This window comes from Vigna unguiculata, chromosome 3, assembly GCF_037176805.1.
Source record: "Vigna unguiculata cultivar grain cowpea cultivar isolate G323 ecotype 2 chromosome 3, ASM3717680v1, whole genome shotgun sequence".
Lineage (NCBI taxonomy): Eukaryota > Viridiplantae > Streptophyta > Magnoliopsida > Fabales > Fabaceae > Vigna > Vigna unguiculata.
In genome coordinates, this window is record NC_140794.1 from 7,238,201 (window position 1) to 7,259,187 (window position 20,987).

General features: G+C 32.5%; 3 protein-coding genes across 6 annotated transcripts; 1 reads left to right on the plus strand and 2 right to left on the minus strand.

Moving 5' to 3' along the window:
• LOC114178412 (uncharacterized protein At4g06598-like) lies at positions 1-5,318 on the plus strand. 2 transcript variants are annotated; one of them, XM_028064286.2, is made up of 5 exons: positions 1-191; positions 1,592-2,333; positions 2,783-2,858; positions 2,981-3,107; positions 4,675-5,318. In XM_028064286.2, exons 2-5 carry the CDS (start codon positions 1,612-1,614, stop codon positions 4,875-4,877), a joined length of 1,128 nt encoding a protein of 375 aa, XP_027920087.1. In that variant the 5' UTR covers positions 1-191; positions 1,592-1,611; the 3' UTR covers positions 4,878-5,318. The 2 variants fall into 2 exon arrangements, with proteins under 2 accessions (XP_027920087.1, XP_027920088.1); XM_028064287.2 differs by lacking the exon at positions 1-191 and adding an exon at positions 351-456.
• Positions 5,319-7,235: 1,917 nt separating this feature from the next.
• LOC114175757 (ubiquitin family protein) lies at positions 7,236-9,937 on the minus strand. Of its 3 annotated transcripts, none has more exons than XM_085670660.1 (6): positions 9,582-9,937; positions 9,116-9,510; positions 8,569-8,632; positions 8,296-8,461; positions 7,596-7,871; positions 7,236-7,503 (listed from the first exon to the last, which is right to left on the minus strand). In XM_085670660.1, exons 1-5 carry the CDS (start codon positions 9,857-9,859, stop codon positions 7,626-7,628), a joined length of 1,149 nt encoding a protein of 382 aa, XP_085526786.1. In that variant the 5' UTR covers positions 9,860-9,937; the 3' UTR covers positions 7,236-7,503; positions 7,596-7,625. The 3 variants fall into 3 exon arrangements, with proteins under 3 accessions (XP_085526786.1, XP_027916349.2, XP_085526785.1); XM_028060548.2 differs by having other exon boundaries at positions 7,236-7,871; positions 9,116-9,230; positions 9,366-9,510; positions 9,582-9,931; XM_085670659.1 differs by having other exon boundaries at positions 7,236-7,871.
• Positions 9,938-15,178: 5,241 nt separating this feature from the next.
• YY1 (zinc finger (C2H2 type) family protein) lies at positions 15,179-19,339 on the minus strand. Its single transcript, XM_028065856.2, has 6 exons — positions 19,095-19,339; positions 18,471-18,529; positions 17,481-17,680; positions 17,140-17,229; positions 16,263-16,406; positions 15,179-15,953 (listed from the first exon to the last, which is right to left on the minus strand). The coding sequence occupies exons 1-6, from the start codon at positions 19,178-19,180 to the stop codon at positions 15,414-15,416; spliced, it is 1,119 nt and encodes a 372-aa protein (XP_027921657.1). The 5' UTR covers positions 19,181-19,339; the 3' UTR covers positions 15,179-15,413.
• Between the last annotated feature and the right edge of the window lie 1,648 nt (positions 19,340-20,987).

Sequence of the window (20,987 nt, forward strand, 5' to 3'; positions counted from 1 at the left end):
CAATTAAGCCCCATTTTCCAGCTTCAACAACAAGACACAACAACAACAGAGAGAAGAGAAAGAGAGAGAGAGAGGTTGTTGAAGAAACGAACCCTAAGAGAGAGAGAGAAATAGGGAAAGAAAAATCTTTGCTTTGATTTCAAGCTCTTTTACCATTGCATTTCGGGATCTCGAATCTTCAATCTGCAAAGGTTTTTTAATTTTTTAATTTTTTTTCCTTTCCTTCTGTTATTTTCCTTTTGGTGTTGTTAATTTCTTGTTTGCTTGTGGAATCGAATCTGTTTCAATTTTCATTTCCAATTGGTTCGATCAGCTTGGAATCATTGCGCCGTTGATGCCGTAGTGTCGCACATTGCAGCGTGTTGGGTTTTTCAAATGCTAATTTCAATTCCTTGTTGATTTTTCTCCTCTCTTGTTTTCCGAATGCATGTCTCGGGCTGATTCTGTGTGGGAAAGGTGAAAAAGTGAAGTTTCTATCTTTGGTTTTCTTCCCTCATCTGGGTCCTGGGGAAATAAAAGTTTAATATGGAAAGTTTGACAATTGGGTGCTACGTTTTATTTTTTCTTATTTTTTTAATTTTTTGATGTTCAGTTTTTGTTTGTGGATTGGATTTTCTTTCATCCAGTTAGTTTCCTGTGGCAGCCTAGTTTTGGAGTATTGTTTCTGACTTTTTTTTTCTTGGGAATGATGTTATTGAGTTTTCTGTTACATTGGTAGTGAACTGTTGCGTGGCCTGGCTTGCTTGACGCATGGGTTTGGGTTTGATTTTTTTATTGGAGATAATTAAGATGGTAATATGTTCAGCAACATGTCTGAGGTTTTAACTTAAAACAACGGTCAATATAATGTGTGATCGGATTGATGTCTCATGCTGTGTTTGGTACTATTTCATAGGAGATGTATTGCTTATGATGAAAATGTATAGAATAATCATGTCGTCATGCCCCTGTACTGTGAGGGAAACAAGTTTGCAATGTTGGCCATCTGTCTGGAATATTTTAAAAGTAATATGAAAACTGAGATTGTCTGTGAAATGTCTGGACAAATTTTAGAATTATATTTTGGTAAATATAAGAAATAGTTGAATCCATAAAGCTTCTAAGATGTAGTGGACTTTTATCCAAGGCTATGTAAGTAGTATCATGGAGTTCTGAGATATTTAATTCTAAGGGTTTTTTACTCAATGAAGTATGTAGATTTACTGATTTATGGTTCTTGAGATTACTGAAATGCTTTATTCTCTCTTCCAAAGCTGCTTTGGTCTTGTAGATTCTTTGTTATGCTAGTGCAGTTACTCTGCTGGTGCTGTGAGTACATTTGCATTGGAACCAAGTTTCAGTGTTTGGAACGTTTTTGAGAATACTATACCAGTCCCCTTATAGGGTCTTTTTTTCATAGTAACATGTATTTGTGGTTTATATTTTATACTTTATAATTGAGAAGACATGCATATCAGATCGTCATTGTTGAATAATGGATTTTTGTGTATAAATTTTCATTGTAAGGTCCTTTCAAAATTTGTTTATGTTGTCTTTATCTTTTAATATATTTACATGACCAAATTTTTTTATTAAATTATAAATTCCACAGGTATTGTTGATTCTGCTTCTATGGCAAATTCAAAGGGCTCATCGGGTTTCAGAAATTTTATGTATCCTGGAAAGCATGCTCTACTTCCTCCTAAAAGTCCGTTTCCCAGTGTTTCCCAAGCGTACGCTGATTATGTCCAAAATCCCGCTGTTGGTTTAAAGGCTGGTAACAGGTCTAGAGAGGGAAATCCACACCACCAACGTACATCATCTGAGAGCCTTATTATAGAGGAGCAGCCTTCTTGGCTTGATGATCTCCTTAATGAGCCAGAGACACCTGTCCGAAGAGGTGGACATCGGCGTTCATCAAGTGATTCTTTTGCGTACCTAGACATGGCTAATGCATCTAACATCAATTATGCTGATCAGGACGAGTATAAATATAAGAGTTTGATGTCTATGCCATCTTGGTCATCTCAAGATTTTGACCGCAGCAAAGATGCTCGCCATCTACCTGCTTATGTGGATATGAACTTACCTAAACAGAAAAATAGGTCATGGGACTCTTTTTCAAATGCCATGACAAATCCTGTTGGTGTCCCCTCTGGCAAAGACAGTTCAGCTTTTCAGAGTTCAGGACTGCCAAGCACACCGCAGGAAGCAGACGGGCTTCCACCTACTGCAACTGAAAAGCAAGATTCAGTAGAATCTGGATTACAGGATGCAAAATCGTTTTCTGAAAAAAAGGACAATTCACATGCAAAGCCATCTTCCTCTGAAACTGATACAAAACGTGCTAAACAGTACGTAGCTGTTTTCTTTGGTTGTCTTATGGATATTACAGTGATTGGTTTATTTTATGCCATTAATTACTATCATGAGGGATGCAAGTTTTTCTTTTGCCAAGCATGAAGTTGTGGCATACCCATTATGGAACCTTTTAAACCTTTAACAAATAGAGTGAATATGGTTATAATATCAAATTCAAGATTATACTACCTGTGTGATATATGACATCTTGTAACGTACATGGAAGGAAAAAAGATATAATAATTCTTGTTTCTCGCTGTAATGTCTGTGATACTAAAGCTGTTATACAATTCTCATGTGGAGACAGAAGTTAAACCATGCTTCTCATTATATGATGAGGGTTATGTTTGTTTTTCTTTTTGCATTTAATTTTCAGAAGTTTTATGACATTAATCAATTTATATACGGAAAGGGAAAATATTCTGAAACACTCAAATTGCAGGCAATTTGCTCAGCGTTCACGGGTTAGGAAACTTCAATACATAGCTGAGCTGGAAAGAAATGTACAAGCTTTACAGGTAAGTGTCTTCACAATGCAATATTCTGCATGTTTGCAGAGTGACATTTTTTTTTAAAATGCTGGGAAATATTATGTAAGATAGTCTGAGTTCCGATTCTGTTTCTTTTTATGTTCTCATAGGCAGAAGGATCTGAAGTCTCAGCTGAGCTTGAGTTTCTTAATCAACAGAATCTTATCCTGAGTATGGAGAATAAAGCACTCAAGCAACGTTTAGAAAATATAGCACAAGAGCAGCTTATCAAATATTGTAAGTTTCTATATGAGCATTATCCATTTTAAAGTAACACGAGTTATTTTTTTTTTTTTTTAACTTCGAAATGTCAATCTGAATACTACGAATTTGGAGGAAGTTGTTTATATATGCTTAAATGCCTCAACAGGTGGAATCTTTGTGAATTCGTGATGCATTGTATTGTATAAGATTAATTGAAAAAGAACACATTAGGTTTATCTGAATTTGATTATATCATATAAGTGGCAGGGAAGGAGAAAGTTTATCAGATTCTATTTTCTATTTTCTATTTTTGGGGTGGTAACTCAAGGTTCTTAAAACCATGGTGAAAATATAGTTTCTATGCAGAAAATAGTTAAATTAGCTGGATTATAGAGTAGTATGTGTCATTGAAATGACTGGGCTTTGCGCACGGACACTCAACTAGGATTCTATCTTCAATTTGAATTTGAAGATAATAGCATACTCATAATAACAAGAATTAACTTAATTTAATTTAAATTTGGAAACGGTTGCGATTGTTATAGTTTAAAATAAAACATGATTTTATTTAAGTTTGAATTCTAAAAAAATTATAACATCTTAAAAACAAAATCAACTCATAAGTTGTGTATGGAGATCATTTATTCAGATAAGAGAGAAAGTATTAAAAAAAATTAAGTTAATTGAGAATGGGTTGTGTGAGAATCTTAATTTACAGAGTAAAAATTTATGATATAGTAGATAACAACATTGTGGAATTCTTAAATCATTCTAGTCTAGGATCAATAAGAAGCTAATAGTATTTAATGATTGATTGGTTAATCATATCATAACATATGAGAGTTAATAACTTATATAGTTATCTTTTTGTACCTGAAATACTTTTCCTGGAAATAGTTGAACTTTTTTTAATCAAATTATGTGTCAAATGGCAACTTATCACTATGCTTCTTCATATGCTTGATGTTAAGATTTGCCCATACGGGTGTTTAGGTTGGTCTACCAATGTTCAAACTTGCTCTGGATTGAAAATTAAAAATAAATTTGCATAAATTTTCTTTTAAAATATTTGTTTGTAAGAAAAATGTAGTCCCGAGCTTTAACTGCAAATTCATCTACACCAAGTCTCTGAAAGTTTTAAATAGATATGTTCTAATTATCTCTTCTGTCATCAACTTCTTTCATGAAAAGGTTCCTTGTCTGGGCATTGTGGTATCGTTTTTATCAGGATGAAAACAATGCTTCTCGATGCTTGTGTTAATTTAATGCATATTTGTTTTCGTATTCATTACATAGTTGACATTTTCATGGAGTTGCTGTATAGCGACATTATGTCTTGTTTATAATGGGGGAGTAATGGAGGAAGATGGATCTTTTATTACCCCTACTGTATCTATTTAATAAGACTTGAATTAGCAACCCATGCAAAAATATCCATTGTTTAGGACTCCCTTGGGATTGAAATATGAGTTCAGATCTGAGCATTATCTCCAAAAACTAAGATTAAGGGTAGTTTAAAATATGTGGAAAGCATGATTAGTTTGATTAGATGGCACATGAACATGTTTGTACACTAAAAATTATTGAATGTGGAATTCAGTGGAGCAGGAAGTACTGGAAAGAGAGATTGGAAGATTACGTGCATTGTATCAGCAGCAGCAGCAGCCACAGACGCAGGCACAACAGCAACCATCTGGTAGCCACAGACGCTCAAACAGCAGAGACCTTGAATCTCAGTTTGCAAACCTTTCTCTTAAACACAAGGATACCAATTCAGGGCAAGACCCTGCACTCAGAATTTAGATTTGCAGTAGCTGTAGCCTTGTTCTGCCTCTACATTGCGATAGAATTGTTTCCTACCCTTCCCATGCATGGGATTGTGCAGAGATTTCCATCATATGCCTCTTCTCTCTGCCCACTTTGCTGATTTCTTCAACCTTCTCCTAGTCTTTCCGTTTTCTATTTACTTATATTATTACCATTTAATGTGCACCTGGTGGTCATTGCCGAAATCTCATTCCATTTCTGTCACTTGACCTTCCAGAGGTGGTAACTCAACATTTTCAGGCTCTATTTTCAGTGAATATGTAGCTCTATACCCTCTTGTGAATCTCCACTATTGTGGAGTTTGGCCCGGTGCAAATAGCAGATATCTCAGGGCCATTTCAATGTGCCTTATTTGTATGGATAATGTGAAGCTAATGTTTTTAATGTGATTTTAATTAAGTTAATGTTTTCTCAACATATTATTTAGTAGCAGTCACAAAATTCATCCACAGCATTGTTCGTATCACTTCATTTCTACCAGTAAGGGTTATTTATTGCTTTTAATATTTGTAGGGTCCTATAAGTCAAACCAACTTATTCATCAGGGTTGAATTCAGTGTACTCACGAGTTATGATCTCTAAAATTGATTTTCTCGCAATTCAAATATAAATGAAAATATTTAATTTCACATTGTTTAAAAAATTAATTTATCTAATGATTTGATTTCATGAAAGACTCATTTCCTAAATTGTTATTCCTTATTTCTTCGAGGTGATATTTAAGCTTGAATACCTCAAGGGTATTTCTGAAAGGCCTAGTTATCTCACATTTACAATTTTATCTCGATCATTAGTGTAGTTAATAATTTCTCCTTCTCTGAAATACAGAGATTAAACTACTCATCAAAAAATAACACCAACAACAAGACTTTTGATATGTAAACTTTTTTTACATAATGTTATTAAATATATTTTAAGTAGTTCAAATTTGATCATCTTTAAGTGTTTCAAACAGGAATATGTTCGAGTTTGGAGAAAGTTTACAAATCCTATTTTCAAAATTACAATGATTGAAAGGAGACTCATTAAAACATGGTTTTCGATTAATTTTAGGTATAACAAAGAATTAGATTAAATATATGTTTGGCCTCCGATAAATTATCAAATTTAATTTTTTGTTCCTTAATATTTTTTCTTGAAGTTATTTGGGTAATCTTTTGTATTCTTTTGTTTCAAAAGTACGTAGAATAAACATATTGAACCGTGTAGTAAAATGACTTACAAGGTATTTTAGAACTGAAAAAAAAAATAAAAAACGAAACCTATTTTAAAAATATTGGAGAAGAAAAGAGACAAAATTTTAACTTATCATAGCCAAAAATATATTTAAGTGTAAAGAGACATTTTAAATTTATCGTATAACCAGATATATTTAAGTGTAAAGAACGAACATCGTTTAACAGTGGATTGTGTTGAATTAAAGGGAAAGTTAGGAGATAAAGGGAACAACCACTTTGAGGATTGGGTTATAGTTGGATTAGGCGCGTTCAGGTAAACCTCCACAATCACAAGTTAAAAATAAATAAAAACATTCAATTTAAGAGAAATTAAGAAGAAATTAAAAAAAAAAAAAAGTGAAAAAAAAGTACGAATACCAGTGAGTTTCGCCATTTTAAAAAATATGTGAACCCTATTTCTGCTTCATCAGACATCCTTAATTTCTCAGGAAAGAGGCTTAAAGAATGTACATAATTATAACCAAATTTAACCGAAGTTTTGACTAGTCAGATAACATGGTAAGACCTGAGTTTAATAGGCACTTCAACGTTACAAATAATTTTCCATTTTAATCACTTAATGTATATCTTATTATGTGTGATAGTATCCTTATAAGTCATCAATTAAAAAAATCAGCACTTAATATTGTACCATTAAATATGCTTGCACATATATCAGTTGCATTTGTTACTCATTTCAACTACCCTATAATTTATTTGATTAATACATTTAGTTAACCAAAATATTTTTTTTTTTAACAATGAAGCTAGTTTTTCTCTCATACTATACATAGTAATAGCATCTACATCAATAACTTGAAATTTATTATTTCACTTTTATCCATTTGTCTCTCCGTACTATTGTCGTGCCTCAATTAAATGTTTTATTTAAAACCTAATTTTCTTCACTGTATTGTTAACACTAACCGACCAGTGCACTTCTTAACTAACTTTAGATAAACCAAATTATATCTGCCTTATCTCACGCCATTTTTTTTTTCATTTCTTTCCCCTGTTTCCCACATAATCCAAATACAGTTAATGAGACAAAAATTACCCAACTTCAGAGAAGATTACAATAAAAAGACTAGTAATGACCGAGAAACACTAGAGGTGATTGAACTTGCAAGTAATACATAGTTGAGAATTAGAATCAATTGAACACTGAGAATACTTACAGCACGGCTACATTTGTCAACGAATCATTCTCATTTTGCAATTTATCCATGCAATATGATTAGGATAGAACTATTTTTTCACGTATCAAATCAAATTTTCATCAGAAATTGCTAGATATAAATTGCGTGAGCAAAATATTAGACATCTAAGATAACTCCGTACAGCTGCGACAACAAAACCTTTCATTTTTTGTCATTCCCCCGATCCTAACACAAATACTTGATATTAAAAGCTGAAATCCTCAATGTATTTTATAAACTGCAGAATTTCATACGTCTAGAAGCTGCATCTTGCTTACCAGATTTTCATTACTGCATGTAGTTACTATTTATCTGTGCCTACGCCTTTTAGCATTGTCCTCTGTGAATAACTCCCAATTATGGTGATCAAGGTTGCTCAAGTCATCAAGCTCTGCAATGGCTAGTAAGTATTGAGTAAGTTTCACAAGCTCTTGATCACTGTCTCGGTTTGCATGAGCCTTCCTGAATGGTTTGATCGTCAAACCATTCTGTGGGTTCATCACAAAATTTCTTTTAAGATCATCAAACATGATGGTATTTGAAGCACTGTAGAACTGAAATAGAATAAGAAAGCACCATCAAGACAGCTAGATCATGGTTATAGCTGACTGATGAAAAAATTCAAACAATACAGCTATAAATTGAAACCATATATAGATTACAACAATTTGGTACGTCAAATAGTTTCATTTTTCCGTTTTATCAAAAACTCAGATCAACAAGCCACATAACCCTCTTAGGTTTATCTCACTTATGATAATACTCACATGTATGAAATATTTTTTTAAGGAATTTTGAGTTACAACAAAACTTTTTTGGGTGTCCTTTTTCTCCCCACATAACTAGTAAGCGTTCATTGGGCTGTAGACAGGAATGTAATGTTAAACAAATATGCTAACATAATTCTATTAAATTCCCATCATCAAGCAGATACATTGTGTTTTTTTTTTTTTTTTTATCGCATATGCATATATATACCTCAGGGAACTGTGCCCAGATCAAACCAAGAGGTTTGCAATCAAAGACCCCACGAGAAGGAGACTGAACAGTGATCATTGCCATGTGGTCAAGAAGTGCGGTGATTTTGTAGTTAGGATTATCCAGAACCCCAAGTTGTCCCATCTTGAGGTTAATCCACTTCATGCTGCAGAAAGTTAATGTACCATTCACTCAGTTACATAGATCAGACCCATTCACATAACAGCTCCAGAAGAATAAGAATTTAACAAGATAAAGGCAAAAGGACATTACCTGGTTGCAGACCATATCATAATGTCATACTCTGCATATACAGATGTAAGAAACTCGTGAAGGTCTGCAAAAGCAAAAACAAAGGACAAGTTAGAAACAGAGGAGAGGAAGAAAGCAACAAAGAGTTTGCACTATCAGTGTTAATAATTTTATAATATCAACTAATCAGAAATATCCTCCAGAAGACTTTGGTAGTTAATACAAAAGCCAAACAAATTCACCATACATAACAACCAGTGATTGAATTAAGAGCGTGAAAAAACATATATACTACAAAGCACAAAGCACATTTCAATTAAATTCAACAATAATAATAGATTAATTCATCAAAACTACCCCCCGAAATTACAAAAAGTATCATTTTAGTCACTAAAATTACCAAACCAACAATTCTTGAAGTCACCAAATTTACAAAGTCAAGGACTCAAGCAGCCAAGGTTCGATAACCCGAGTGATTAAAAATGGCAGTTTTGCAACCTTAAGCTAATTCAATACACTGATCGAGTGAAAAATAAAAAGCAGAAAACAAAAAAGGGGCAAAAATTACAAGGTCTCATGAGCTGAAGAGGGTTCTCAGCGGTGGAGCGGTGATCGAAGAGAGTGTAATCAATATCCAGAACAAGAAGTTTCTTTCCTTTGCGACACGGATTTCGAAGCTCAATCTGCAGGTTGGTACGAATATACATATTCAGGTACGTATATATATATATATATATATATATATATATATATATATATATATATATATATAACATCACAAGAAAACTTGAATTAGGCAAAGGTAAAGAAATAAAGACCTTGACTTGATTAATTCGTCTGGTCAATTTTCGCTTGTTGACTTCCATATCTTTGATGTCAACAGCTTCGTCCTTAGGCAGTTCCAAATCGTCAAGAATCTCAGGGGAATCCACTGGATCAAGAAGCAAGTCCTCCTCCGTAGTACTGCAATTGATTTGGTTGTTAATGAATGGTGTCGATTAGAGTAACCCTAAAAGTGGAAAACGGCGTCGTACCCGATCATGGTCATCTTGAACGAAGAATTGAGAGGGAGTTGAGAGAGAAAGACAGAATCATCGTTGAGTTTGGAACCGAGTTTCGGGTACAGTAGCTTCTGGCGAGGGGGTAACACGTTCGTCAGTTCGCAGATTCGCCGTTTAAGTTCACCCACCGTGTCGTCGCCGCAGACACGAACCGTGTACTCCTTGCCGCTCCATCTCACTCTCAGTGTCAGTTCCTCCGACGAACCCGAACCCGAACCCGAATCCGAAGCCAAACCCGAACCCGTAGCCATTAATCCTCTTTCACTTTTCTTGTTCTCTTCGTTGCCCACAACGCTACATCACCAAAGCAAATGTTCTCGTTTTTGCTTTCAATATAGGTATCTATTTTTTCACCATTTTTATTTTTATTTTAACAATCTTTATTTTTCTTCTCCTTTGCATTGGATTTTTAATTAAAAAAAAAATGAAGATTTCAATAATTGTTTTGTTTTCTTTTTCATATATTTGTTTGATTGTGTATGTATACATTGGTTATATGTTAGGCATATTTATACTTTATAACTTACATTCATTATAATCTTTATGTAATATTAAATTAATTTAAACTTTAAAATTTTGTGCTATATATTTCTAGTTCTTTTTTTTCCCTTTTATAAAGTTCTATATCCGAATTTACAATTTATGGAATTTATATATGTCTAATTGTCGGAAGATGGTATTATAATATCATAATAATTTAAATTTAAAATTCATTCCTCCTTCTAAATTTTAATCTTTTTTTGTTCATCAAAGTTTTGTTTCGTTAATTGTTTGAGATATGGACCATCAATAGTAACATACAATTCTTTGGATTTTGCATCATCGCAGTCAATAATCGAATAATGACAGTTATTGTGATAATTGTTCTATGTATATACATTTGATTAATAACTGTTAAAAAAAACTATGTATTTATAACTATGATTTAGATTTATCTCCCATTAATATTTTAGAAATTTGTTAAAGTGTTTTTTTTTTCGAAAAACTTGAGATCACATACTACTTGTGATTTATATTCTCTCTTTTTATTTTTGAAAAATAGTAATAATTTTCACACATTTTCATAATACTTTATTACACATTCGTTTGATTTTATATTTATACAATGTTGGGTAAGAAAATTGTCTTCCACATAATCACATAAACAAAAAAAATGGTAAAAGCAAATACATATTTATTTTTTAAGTTATGGGAAACAAACAAACCTTATCTTTATTTAACATTTTTTTTTTGTTCTCGTTCTGTAACTTGTAAAATAATTTAGTTACTGATAGAGATTTCAAATAAATTCGCTAAATACAATCGATATAAAAATATTTTACATTTTACACAATTAATTATCATAAAAAAATATTACAAAATATACATAAGTTAGTTTACATTTTTGAATGTTGAGTTTAATAGTTCTTATCAGATATATGATAATGTTGGGGAACATGCGGGCTGGTCAATAAAGAGAAAAGTGTTGTGGAGATAAGTATTTTGGTCTATTATTCCGTTTAGATCCATTTCGAATAATTGTATTCCCTTTGGGTTAGTGACACGATGGTCCATATTTGGGTCGTTTAGCTAGTATTGACTTAATCCTAAGATTTAACAACATTAACAAAATATGTTGCGTATGTTTCTTCTAATTAACTCGCTCATGTATAATTTTTTTAGTTTATCTAAAAGTTACTCACTCATTCGTGTCTAGTCAATCCAAAAGTAGCTTCATAACTCAGTTTATTTCCTTGTTCTAGTTTAGTTCAAAATCAATTATATTTTTAACATGCTTGCACTTAAAAACTATAAATTATAAAATTGTGAGGATTGCTTATTTTTTATAAATAGCCTTATAGAATTTATTATTTCTACTAATTTAATTAAATAAAAATAAAGTTACTAAAATTTTGCATCTTAGTATTGTACAGAAGAAAAAACATTACAAAACAAACAATTCTTATTCGGGTCACGAACCTGTAGATCAAATGTCATGCAAAGCAAACTAAAGAAATTAACCCACATTTTTTATGTGGATCGGGCCAAGTAGGGCAAACCCACTTTTTGTGGGTCAAATGCGAAGAGATTCAATCTGCATTGTCATTCCTAATTCATGTTTTGACTCAATAAACAATATCGTTATAAAACATGCAACAATATCTTGTGTTGTTATTTTATCATGTTTTGTACCTTACATTTCTCAAAATTTAAACCTTACTTCAATTCAAAACCTAAAATAATTATTATTATTATTATGACAATTATACTAAAAAAATGGAGAAAATAATTGTTAATACATGATAACAACAATCTTATTATAATAACTTGAAAGCATATTTAAAATTAAATTAAAAATTGCGAACCCAATATATACTTCATGCTGAGGGATTTTTTTAATTAAATTTGTAAGGACCCAAAAAATGGTTTAAAAATAGTAGTTGTTTTAAAGATTACACTCTATTGTTTTATTCATAAAAAGTTCAACTATAAATAGATTTTATGTCAATCGAGTTTCATTTTATAAAATCACCATCTCTTTAGGAACTTTTTAAAAAGTTTTCTATGTCTTTTTCTAACTTTATGAGTTTGTTTCTCATTTGTTTGACGATTAGAGATCACCAATGAATTCACAACGGAGAAATCTACACTCCTGACTTATCAGAATCTAAACAGAGTAAGTTCACTTTTTTATTCTATTTTCGAGTTAGTTTAGCATTTTGAAACACATTATTCTAGAATCCATGCATGTAACTCAAAATAACTCAAAATGAATATATGTTCAATTGTGATTGTTATGATATGCTTAGATTTGTTATCTAATGTTTGTGTTTGTTTAGGTAGTTAAAGCATTTGTGAGAACTAGAACTTTAAGAGCAGCGTTGAGACAAAGGTTTTCTTATACTAGGTAAGGGAATCTAGTCTAAATTAAAATACTATTTCTATATGATGAGATTGAGATGAAAAATGGTGAAGCATGATGTTTCTTTGTGTAAAATATGATTTAATTTGTATTGATTATTAGTATGCATTCTGAGCTAGTTTTGCACTCACAATGATTCTGATTGGTTGTGTGATCTGGTTAGACTTGTTTGAGACATTAGTATAATTTTAATGGGAGTTTTCATCTCTTAAATGAGTGAAATGTCTAGATAGATTAGTCAGAAGCATGACTTATTAGAATTGGCTCTATAGAATTATACAGACTCGCTAGCAACTCGCTGAGAGGGTGGTTTTATGTGAAAATAAAGAGTATTAATGGCATATTTTTGCTAGGCAAGTACCATTTTAGTGGATACTTTCTGAGCGAGACATTCATTCATTGAGCGAGCATCTTATTATTAATGTGTAAATATTGTCTTTAACTTGTATGTTGTATGATGTGTATGGGTATGCATATTGTGGAATGTGAATGTAGTGATTACTAGGGTGAGAATACTACTATTGGTTGTGCGCGAAGAGTATTGACGATAAAGATTAGAATAAGATTATCCTGACTGTGTAGTATTGTACTCATATAAAGAAAGATAATTAGTTGTGAGAGACGAATGATATTGTTATCTAGAGTTTCAGTAAGAGATCAGACTCGCATAGATAGAATTTGCCATATCATACTCTATGGAGGGGGATACGACCCAAACATGATATAGTTATAGCTTTTCAAGGGTAGGAGTAAGTGAGTGATGACAGGTGTAAGGTCTCAGATTCTACTGAGTACACTTGTCCTTCGGAGGTAGAGTCAGTGATGAGATACCTCTAGCTAGGGACCAACCACCAGAGTCATGGCTAGGAAGATACAAGAAGATTAGGCCTCCTCTGATCATGCAAGACCCAAGTTGAAGTTTACATAGGTTGAGGAGGATGTGAAGACCTAACCAATGACTCTTTATTTGTAAATATTAGATTAGGTATAATATAAGGCTTTATATTATGGGTCCGGTAGAATAGGATTTTCTTTTGGCCATGAATTGGGCCTTGGAGGGCTTGTAGGCCTTAAAAGTGTTTTAGACTAAAAGAGAGTTAGGCTTCCTAAATGACCTTGAAGGAGAGTGCATAAGCTTCTAGAATTTATGCCAAGCTTGGTGGACAACCAACTCCAATTATCACCCCTGAGCATGTTCCATGTGACTTGCTTAGTTGGCAAGTCACACCTTCCTCGTGCTCTCTTTTTTCCTCCAAATACAACATTATAGACCCTTTTTACCTCCCTTTTCTAGATAATCTAGCTCTTATTTTCTCCTATAAATATAAAGCTTTAGGAGTTGTAAAATAATTCATGAATATAGTAGAGAAATTCTTTTGAGATGACTCCAAAGATTTCTCCCTTTATGAATCAACCTAGGCCAGAGTTTCGCTTAGTAGCTTCCTCTAGCTTCCTTTCTTGAGTGTTGGCCTAACCTCACTTGAGAACTACCTCCAAACACCATTGTCGCACCTTCTCCTCGCCATATCTTCTAGCTTCCGCTCCTTCATCATTCTCTATGGAAGTCTCATGATTAACGCATGGCATCCTCTCATGGAGATGGACTCATCAGTCAAATGTCTAGTTGTGTACAAATTAGTCATGAGGGTTTTGTTTGTGTAATGCATTGTAAACATTTGATGTTGAATATGAGGCGTAAATTGTGAAATGATTATTCTGAATTGAGTTAAGTTTACTCTAATTACCTTATGTGTTTGGTTAAGGTTGTGATTTTATATATGTTATATATGTGTAGATTATAAAGCATGTGAGAAAGATGAACAACACTGAAACTACTATAGGTTGAATATAAATAGTTGTTGCTTAGAAATATAATTTTTGTATTGTATACGTCATTTGACTCGATGAATGATTAATTTAGATTTTCTTATCAACGACTATAAATACATCTTATATATTTATCTTCTATGTCATGCTATTTGTTTAACAGATTAGTTAAATTGGAGTATTATATTTTTAAATAAATATTTTTTCATAATGTAAATATTAATTACACACATCTTAATATTAAAATTATGATATCATAGAAAAAAAATGTACTTACTTAAACTTTGTAAATATGTCCAACTTCTTTAGTATACATCTTCAACCTATACTCGTAAAATTAATTGGTTTTTAACAAATTATATTATATCACACCTTTAGTTATAAAAATACTAATGCTCAAAGGTCTCAACCACGTACTAACATAAATTTTAATAAAAAGAGAATAATGTTATAATCAATAAAAAATGATTTTGTAAAAAGATTAAACACAAATATGACTATAAATTACAGAGATTTTGTTCAATGAAATAATAATATATCACACAAAAATACTCACATTTAAATACAAAAATATAGATAACATTGTGAAAAATAAAATTACAATTAATACAAGATGCTATAAATAACATAATTTTATAAAAAAAATATTCATTATTTAAATGTTAATCTTTTTTAATGTGATCAATATTTGTCTACTACCAAAAACTAATTATAATTACCAATTTCACTTAAAGATTAAAAAATATTAAGTTATCCATTTATCTCTTTATTCGGTACCCATAATAAACAAATTCCAATTATTTACACAATAATTTTAAAAAATGATATACAATTTTAGAAATTAATTAAAATAAAATCTTATGATATAAAAATTATTTAAAAAAACAACACGTGCGACGGGTAGAGATAGTTGGTGTCCTTCCTAACCTAATGCATGTAAACAGCCAACGCAGTCTCACAAGACACCATTTACTTAGCCAAATTAAAAAGAGACAACTGAATTTTTTTTTGTAGAAGAAAAAGAAAATATATTTCTCTAAGGAAGCAAGTTTCATAGACGCTGCCATAACTGGTTTTCAGTCTTCATATTCTGTTTCTTCATCGTCATCTTCATTGTTTCCTCCAGTATATCTCCAACCATCTTCAACATTGTCACGATCTTCTTCTGTTTCCTCACTATCTTCTTCATCAAAAGGTTCATCTTTCACGGGCCAAGAATTTTTATTTACAGTTAAAGTAGGAGTGGACACTTTGCGTTTTGCAATTTTGGAAGGAGGCAACTTAAGACTTGGTTTAGGCCTACTCTGTTTCTGAATTTTACCATTTGACCGTTTCGTGAGATAGGCATCTTGATCACTTGCTTCGTCCATTTCATTGTCAACATTATTAGCCTGAGCATGCTCAGCAGTTTCATCGGGCATAAGCCCCGGGTGCTCCCTCTTCAAATGAAGTCTGAGCTTGTATTCATGGATATACGCCTTTTCACACCCATCATATGGACATGCATAGGGACGGTCAGATGATGCAGAACCATATGCCCCTCCAGAAGGTTTAGCAGTTTTTGTTTGCTTCTCTGAAGGTGGAGTAGTGTACTTTGTCACATCCACTGATGCATTCTGTAAGATAAGGTTGAAATTGCAAATAAGAAGACTGTTCAATAAATGTTAATAGTTTCAAAATTTTGTGAATCGCATATAGTATACCAATCAATCAGTTTCGGATTCGAGGCATCTTTACCTTTACGCAGATATCCTCGATATACTTACGAAAAATAATGCATACTTGTATTGAGATTATATTAACATACCAAAGGAAACAATTACACCAAAACCAAACGTATATAAACTAAAACGAGAGATTTTTACATGATAACATGCACCATATAATGTTAATAGACTATGGTCAAACAATACCAATCTACCAACCTTTTCATGATGAGATGCAATGTGATTCTTTAGCTTGTATTCGTGAGCATATCTCTTTCCACAATCTGGGTACGGGCAGATATGATAGTTCTCTTGGGAATGTGTTTTCATGTGAGACCTTAAGTTGAAATCCAAGGAAAAGGCCTGCAGCAGATAGACGAATTTGATAACTGAGATGTTGTGATAACAAGCACACACTCGTAATACATTATCCAAAACTCCAAAGCAAAAGATCAACATTATGAAATAGTGGAAAATAATTGAAGATGATATCATACAAAGTAATCTAATCCACTCGGAAGAAATTAGTTTAGCTTTAAAGAAGGTCCAATAACAATTATATTCAAGAGAACGTTGAAGTAATGTCTAGATTTTCACACAGTACATACTTAATATATGTGTCTGTGTGTGTCTGTCGAGAGAGATAAACCGACAGAGTTCAGGACAGATTCATCTTTGTTAAGGTGAAAGGTTGAAAATCGTGGAAAGATAATATTTTTACATAGTGTGATGAAAATGGTAACAATGATTTAGTTGCAATAAAGTCAACTATAAACAAATATTTAGTCTATGGTGATTCAAATTGATAAGTTTCTGAATTCTCCCTTGGTTACCCTCTTTATCATTAATTTAATGACTAGGTAGACATAGGTCTCATCACCAATCACTCAAGCTTTTCTACTTGAATAGATCTGGTAATTTCAAATTTCCTATGAGGAAAACATTCCAATGCCATAGATGGCATACATTAGGCTAATTGGCAATATGCCACAAATCCAAATGTGTAAATGGAATAATACACAGGACATGCAATACGAACTAGGAAAAGAAAGCCATCATAGAAAACAACAAACCATTAATTGGATCGATTCATCACCTTACCACAACCTTCATGAGGACACACAAAATCCCTCTCCCCTGTATGAATGAGAAAATGTCTTTTCAACTTTGAGCTATCCAGAAATTTCTGCAATGTAAAAAAAATAGTACTGCTAATTAGAGTTTTTTCTGCTCCAGAGCATTCAACACAATGCTTCACACTAAAGCTTTCAGGCTATTAGGCCAATCATCGGACAAGAGAATGGTAAAACAAAGTGCAATTGGATCTGTTTCTACAGTATGCAGTAATGTAAATTATTTCAAATCATGGCAATACAATTGTATATATATAACAAATACATGTGCATGGGTTTAAACTGTAAGTAACACAATCACTACCTTTCCACATCCCTCGTAGTGACAGACATATTGCCTCTCTCCATGGATGTGAGAATGCTTCCTCAATGCACCAGCATCTATGAATGTCTTTCCACATCCATCGTAGCTACAAAGAAAAAGTACTTCAGTAGTTGGCTCTGGTTCTGGCTCAGGCATTGTTGGCTCTGTTGTCTTTTCTTTCAAGGTCTTCACGGTATCCTCTTAGAAAACAGAGAGAAATTTAAGGAACAAAAATGATAAAATAACATCATAAGAAATTATTGCATGTTTTATAACTGCATTGTTTTTTGAGTCAGTATCAAGGATTATAAATTGTATTAAAACTTTTATACGAAAAAAAAAACGTAAAGCCATTCAGAATAAGAACCATTGAGTTCAATATTCAAAATTGCAAGCTATTAACCAATAGGGAAATGTACACATTTGACACCAACTTGCAGATCTGGTTCTATAAATTTCTCTTCATAAATTCCTTCGTTACAAATTTGTTTTTTATCAAGAGTCTTCTATTCTATCCTGGACTTCAAGAAGCCCTAATTGACTTGATGCATGATACCTGGCAAGAATAGCTTTCAAAAGAGCATTCAACAGTTCATTGTGTAGCACCATGTCGTTATTTATAACTAAAACCCAGTATGTTCTGTTATGGATACGATTCTTGTGCCCAATCAAAGATGTGATGAAATCTATTTCAGCTTTAAACTGGGTTGTGTAAGTAGGGAAAAATTATAGTGACACAATCGCTTTGTTTTTGCATCTCTCAACAGCAACTCATTATCTCACTCACCTCAACAAAAAAATTAGGTTAAATCATCTTAAATTCTGTCTAAAATCTTCCCCTTATTTTCCACCAAGTTTTGTATCATGACAAAACTATATGTAGAAGCTAAACAAAACAGTAATACCATTTAAAAAAATGCAGAGAAATATAGCCAAATGGAGGCAGGAGTGACCAAAGATGTAAGCTAGCTAAACGGAAAAAAGACCAACCTGTTACCCATTTTAAGAGCATGCATTTTCCTCCAGTTGTTACAAGATCTTGGGGAACCCTGGCATCCACAATGATCAGATTATTAGTATATTTTTTTACCTAATGAAGTAGGAAAAGGCAGAAACAAACCGATGACAAATATATTATAATTGGTCTCTCCCTCTAAACACTACATGGAAAGACCAACTTGAAACATATTCCCTCCATTCATTCACATTCCTAAGCCTAGACAATCATAAAACATTTGTAGAAGCAACGAGAAAGGTCTCAAAGTCCCATGATAACCCCTAATTATAATCCCACTCATTCAAAAGATATACTCAAATAAGGAGAATAAACAATTTAACGTAAAAAATCGCCTCTCTGCTCCTTCCCCTCCGAACTCCTCCACTCCATCTAAAACCATCAAACCCGCAATCAAACATCGAAACCAACTACTTTCCCAAATTCAATTCAATAAGCACAGTAATCAAGGAAGAAACTGAGCCTGGTGAATTGAGTTAAATCTCTCTCTTATATCTCCCCAATACACTCATAGCTACCGCACCACAAGCAATAAAATTGAAAACCTTTAAACAGAATATGTAAATTGAAATTACGAGAGGCAACAAATTCATCGATACCATTCTTTAACCCATTTAACTGCGGGAGCCTTGGACTTGAGAATGGGGCGTCTTTCGAAGTAGCTGCTACTGTAGTGAATCTCCATCTTCGATCCACCACCGCGCCAAAACTCACCTTGCTTCGCAAATTCTTCGAACCTTTATCGCGATTTAGGGTTTGGTGTTTTCAGGGACGCATTTTCTCTCTAATTGGATCCTTTCTTGCTTTTCCTCTTCACTAAGACGTTCTCGCAGGCTTAAAGGGACGAAGACACTGTTTTTATTCATAAAATAAAATAAATATAAGGGATTTGTACTTTCTACTACAGCATTAAATATAAATAAATAAAATATGTAAACTGATATTTAAATATTTGATAAACTTTTAAGCACCTTTATTTATTTTTTATCAAATATAATTAGTTATTAGTTTTTGTTGATATAATCTCTCGTCTTCTTTTAAATTTCTTAAACCAATCTATTTCTTCAATATTGTTTTTGTTTGTATTTAATATATTTCAGCTATAGATTACAAATATAAGAAATAATAAATATTTTTGATAATGTATTATTATTTTTGTATTAATTATTTTAAGGTTTAATTAATCTTTTGATCTCCTAATTTTTTTTGGATTCAATTTAGTCTGTCAGTTTGTTTGAAGGTTCAACTTAGTCTTTATGTTAACAACATTAAAGAATTTAACGGTAGAATGTTCTCATGTGATACTATGACATTTGTGTATTTTGTGGCAGTGTAGGGATTAGGTGATGTGGATAATAGTTAAAAGTTGAAACTATACTGGTAAAGAGGGTAAAGTGAATTAGGGTTCATAGGGTGAATAAATTGGGGACATTGGTGGAGAAGAAGAATCATTCGAAGAAGAAGCGTTTAAAGAACAAGGGTTGGAAGAAGAATGATTCGTTGTCGCCTTGGCTGTGACACTGGGTCCTCCTTGTGTTCTTAACACGGCAACCTCTCCACAGTTGTAAGTGGGTGCTCAACCATGAGAGGAAAATCCACAACTGTGACTGGATAACCTAGGATTTCGCATACCCCACGAATTACAAGAGCAAGAAGAAGAAAAGTGGCCCCTCGAAATCACTCATAATCAACAAAGCAACAAATGAGGAAGAACTTTGGTCCAACAAAGAACAACAGTGAAATTAGGGCAAATGAACAATTCTCCCTCCATAAAAATAATTTGTTGCCACCTCATCACACCATATTGATGCCAAGGTATTAAAAACTTGCCACGTTTCTGTTCCAAAGTGACACAGGAACACTATCCTCATGCCGTTTAACCAAAAGTAACGAGAGAGACCATTTTAAATTGTTTTAACAAAAGTAGAGGACTAAATTAAACTTCAAAAGAATTAGGTTACCAAAATGAACCAAACATAAAAATTAAGCATTGTTTTAATTAAGTAGGCTAGTAACTTCATTTTATTTTGAAATAGTTATTGTGTATAGTTCTTTTTTTTATAAGTTTGATGTTGATTCTATTTTTTTTTTAGTTCTACTAGTGCACCCAATTATATTCCACTACTTTCGTTAAGGAAACCATATTAAATAATTAAACTTGCAACTCCAAAATCCATGTAATTAATATTACTTACTTTAACCGTGTGACATTAAAGAGAGAGTGTAATGTGATTTTAGCATTCTCCACAACACCAATTAGATATTAACATCATAACATAATAATTAGTTAACATAAGATAACCATGTTTAAATCATTGAGTAATAAGAAGGATAAAAAATAATGTACACTTATCAATTAAGACATCAACAACAAAGTAGTTTTCACCCATTATTTTTGTTATGTTTTTGAAATTGTACACTTTCACGAGCACATTAGCAATTTTTTGTTCATTTAAAGTCGTTGCACAAAAAAAAATTATAAGAATATTAAC

Bases quoted from the DNA above. Each gene is read 5' to 3' on its own strand.
- LOC114178412 (XM_028064286.2), top strand. From the start codon at position 1,612: ATGGCAAATTCAAAGGGCTCATCGGGTTTCAGAAATTTTATGTATCCT. The intron at 2,859-2,980 runs GTAAGTGTCTTC...ATGTTCTCATAG, and splicing joins GAAATGTACAAGCTTTACAG to GCAGAAGGATCTGAAGTCTC. The intron at 3,108-4,674 runs GTAAGTTTCTAT...TGTGGAATTCAG, and splicing joins AGAGCAGCTTATCAAATATT to TGGAGCAGGAAGTACTGGAA.
- LOC114175757 (XM_085670660.1), bottom strand. From the start codon at position 9,859: ATGGCTACGGGTTCGGGTTTGGCTTCGGATTCGGGTTCGGGTTCGGGT. The intron at 8,633-9,115 runs GTAATTTTTGCC...TTGCTTTTGCAG, and splicing joins TCTTCAGCTCATGAGACCTT to ACCTTCACGAGTTTCTTACA. The intron at 7,872-8,295 runs GTATATATATGC...ATTCTATTTCAG, and splicing joins TCTGGGCACAGTTCCCTGAG to TTCTACAGTGCTTCAAATAC.
- YY1 (XM_028065856.2), bottom strand. From the start codon at position 19,180: ATGGAGATTCACTACAGTAGCAGCTACTTCGAAAGACGCCCCATTCTC. The intron at 17,681-18,470 runs GTTGGTCTTTTT...CTGTTTTCTAAG, and splicing joins GCTCTTAAAATGGGTAACAG to AGGATACCGTGAAGACCTTG. The intron at 16,407-17,139 runs GTGATGAATCGA...TATCTGCTGCAG, and splicing joins CTCATGAAGGTTGTGGTAAG to GCCTTTTCCTTGGATTTCAA.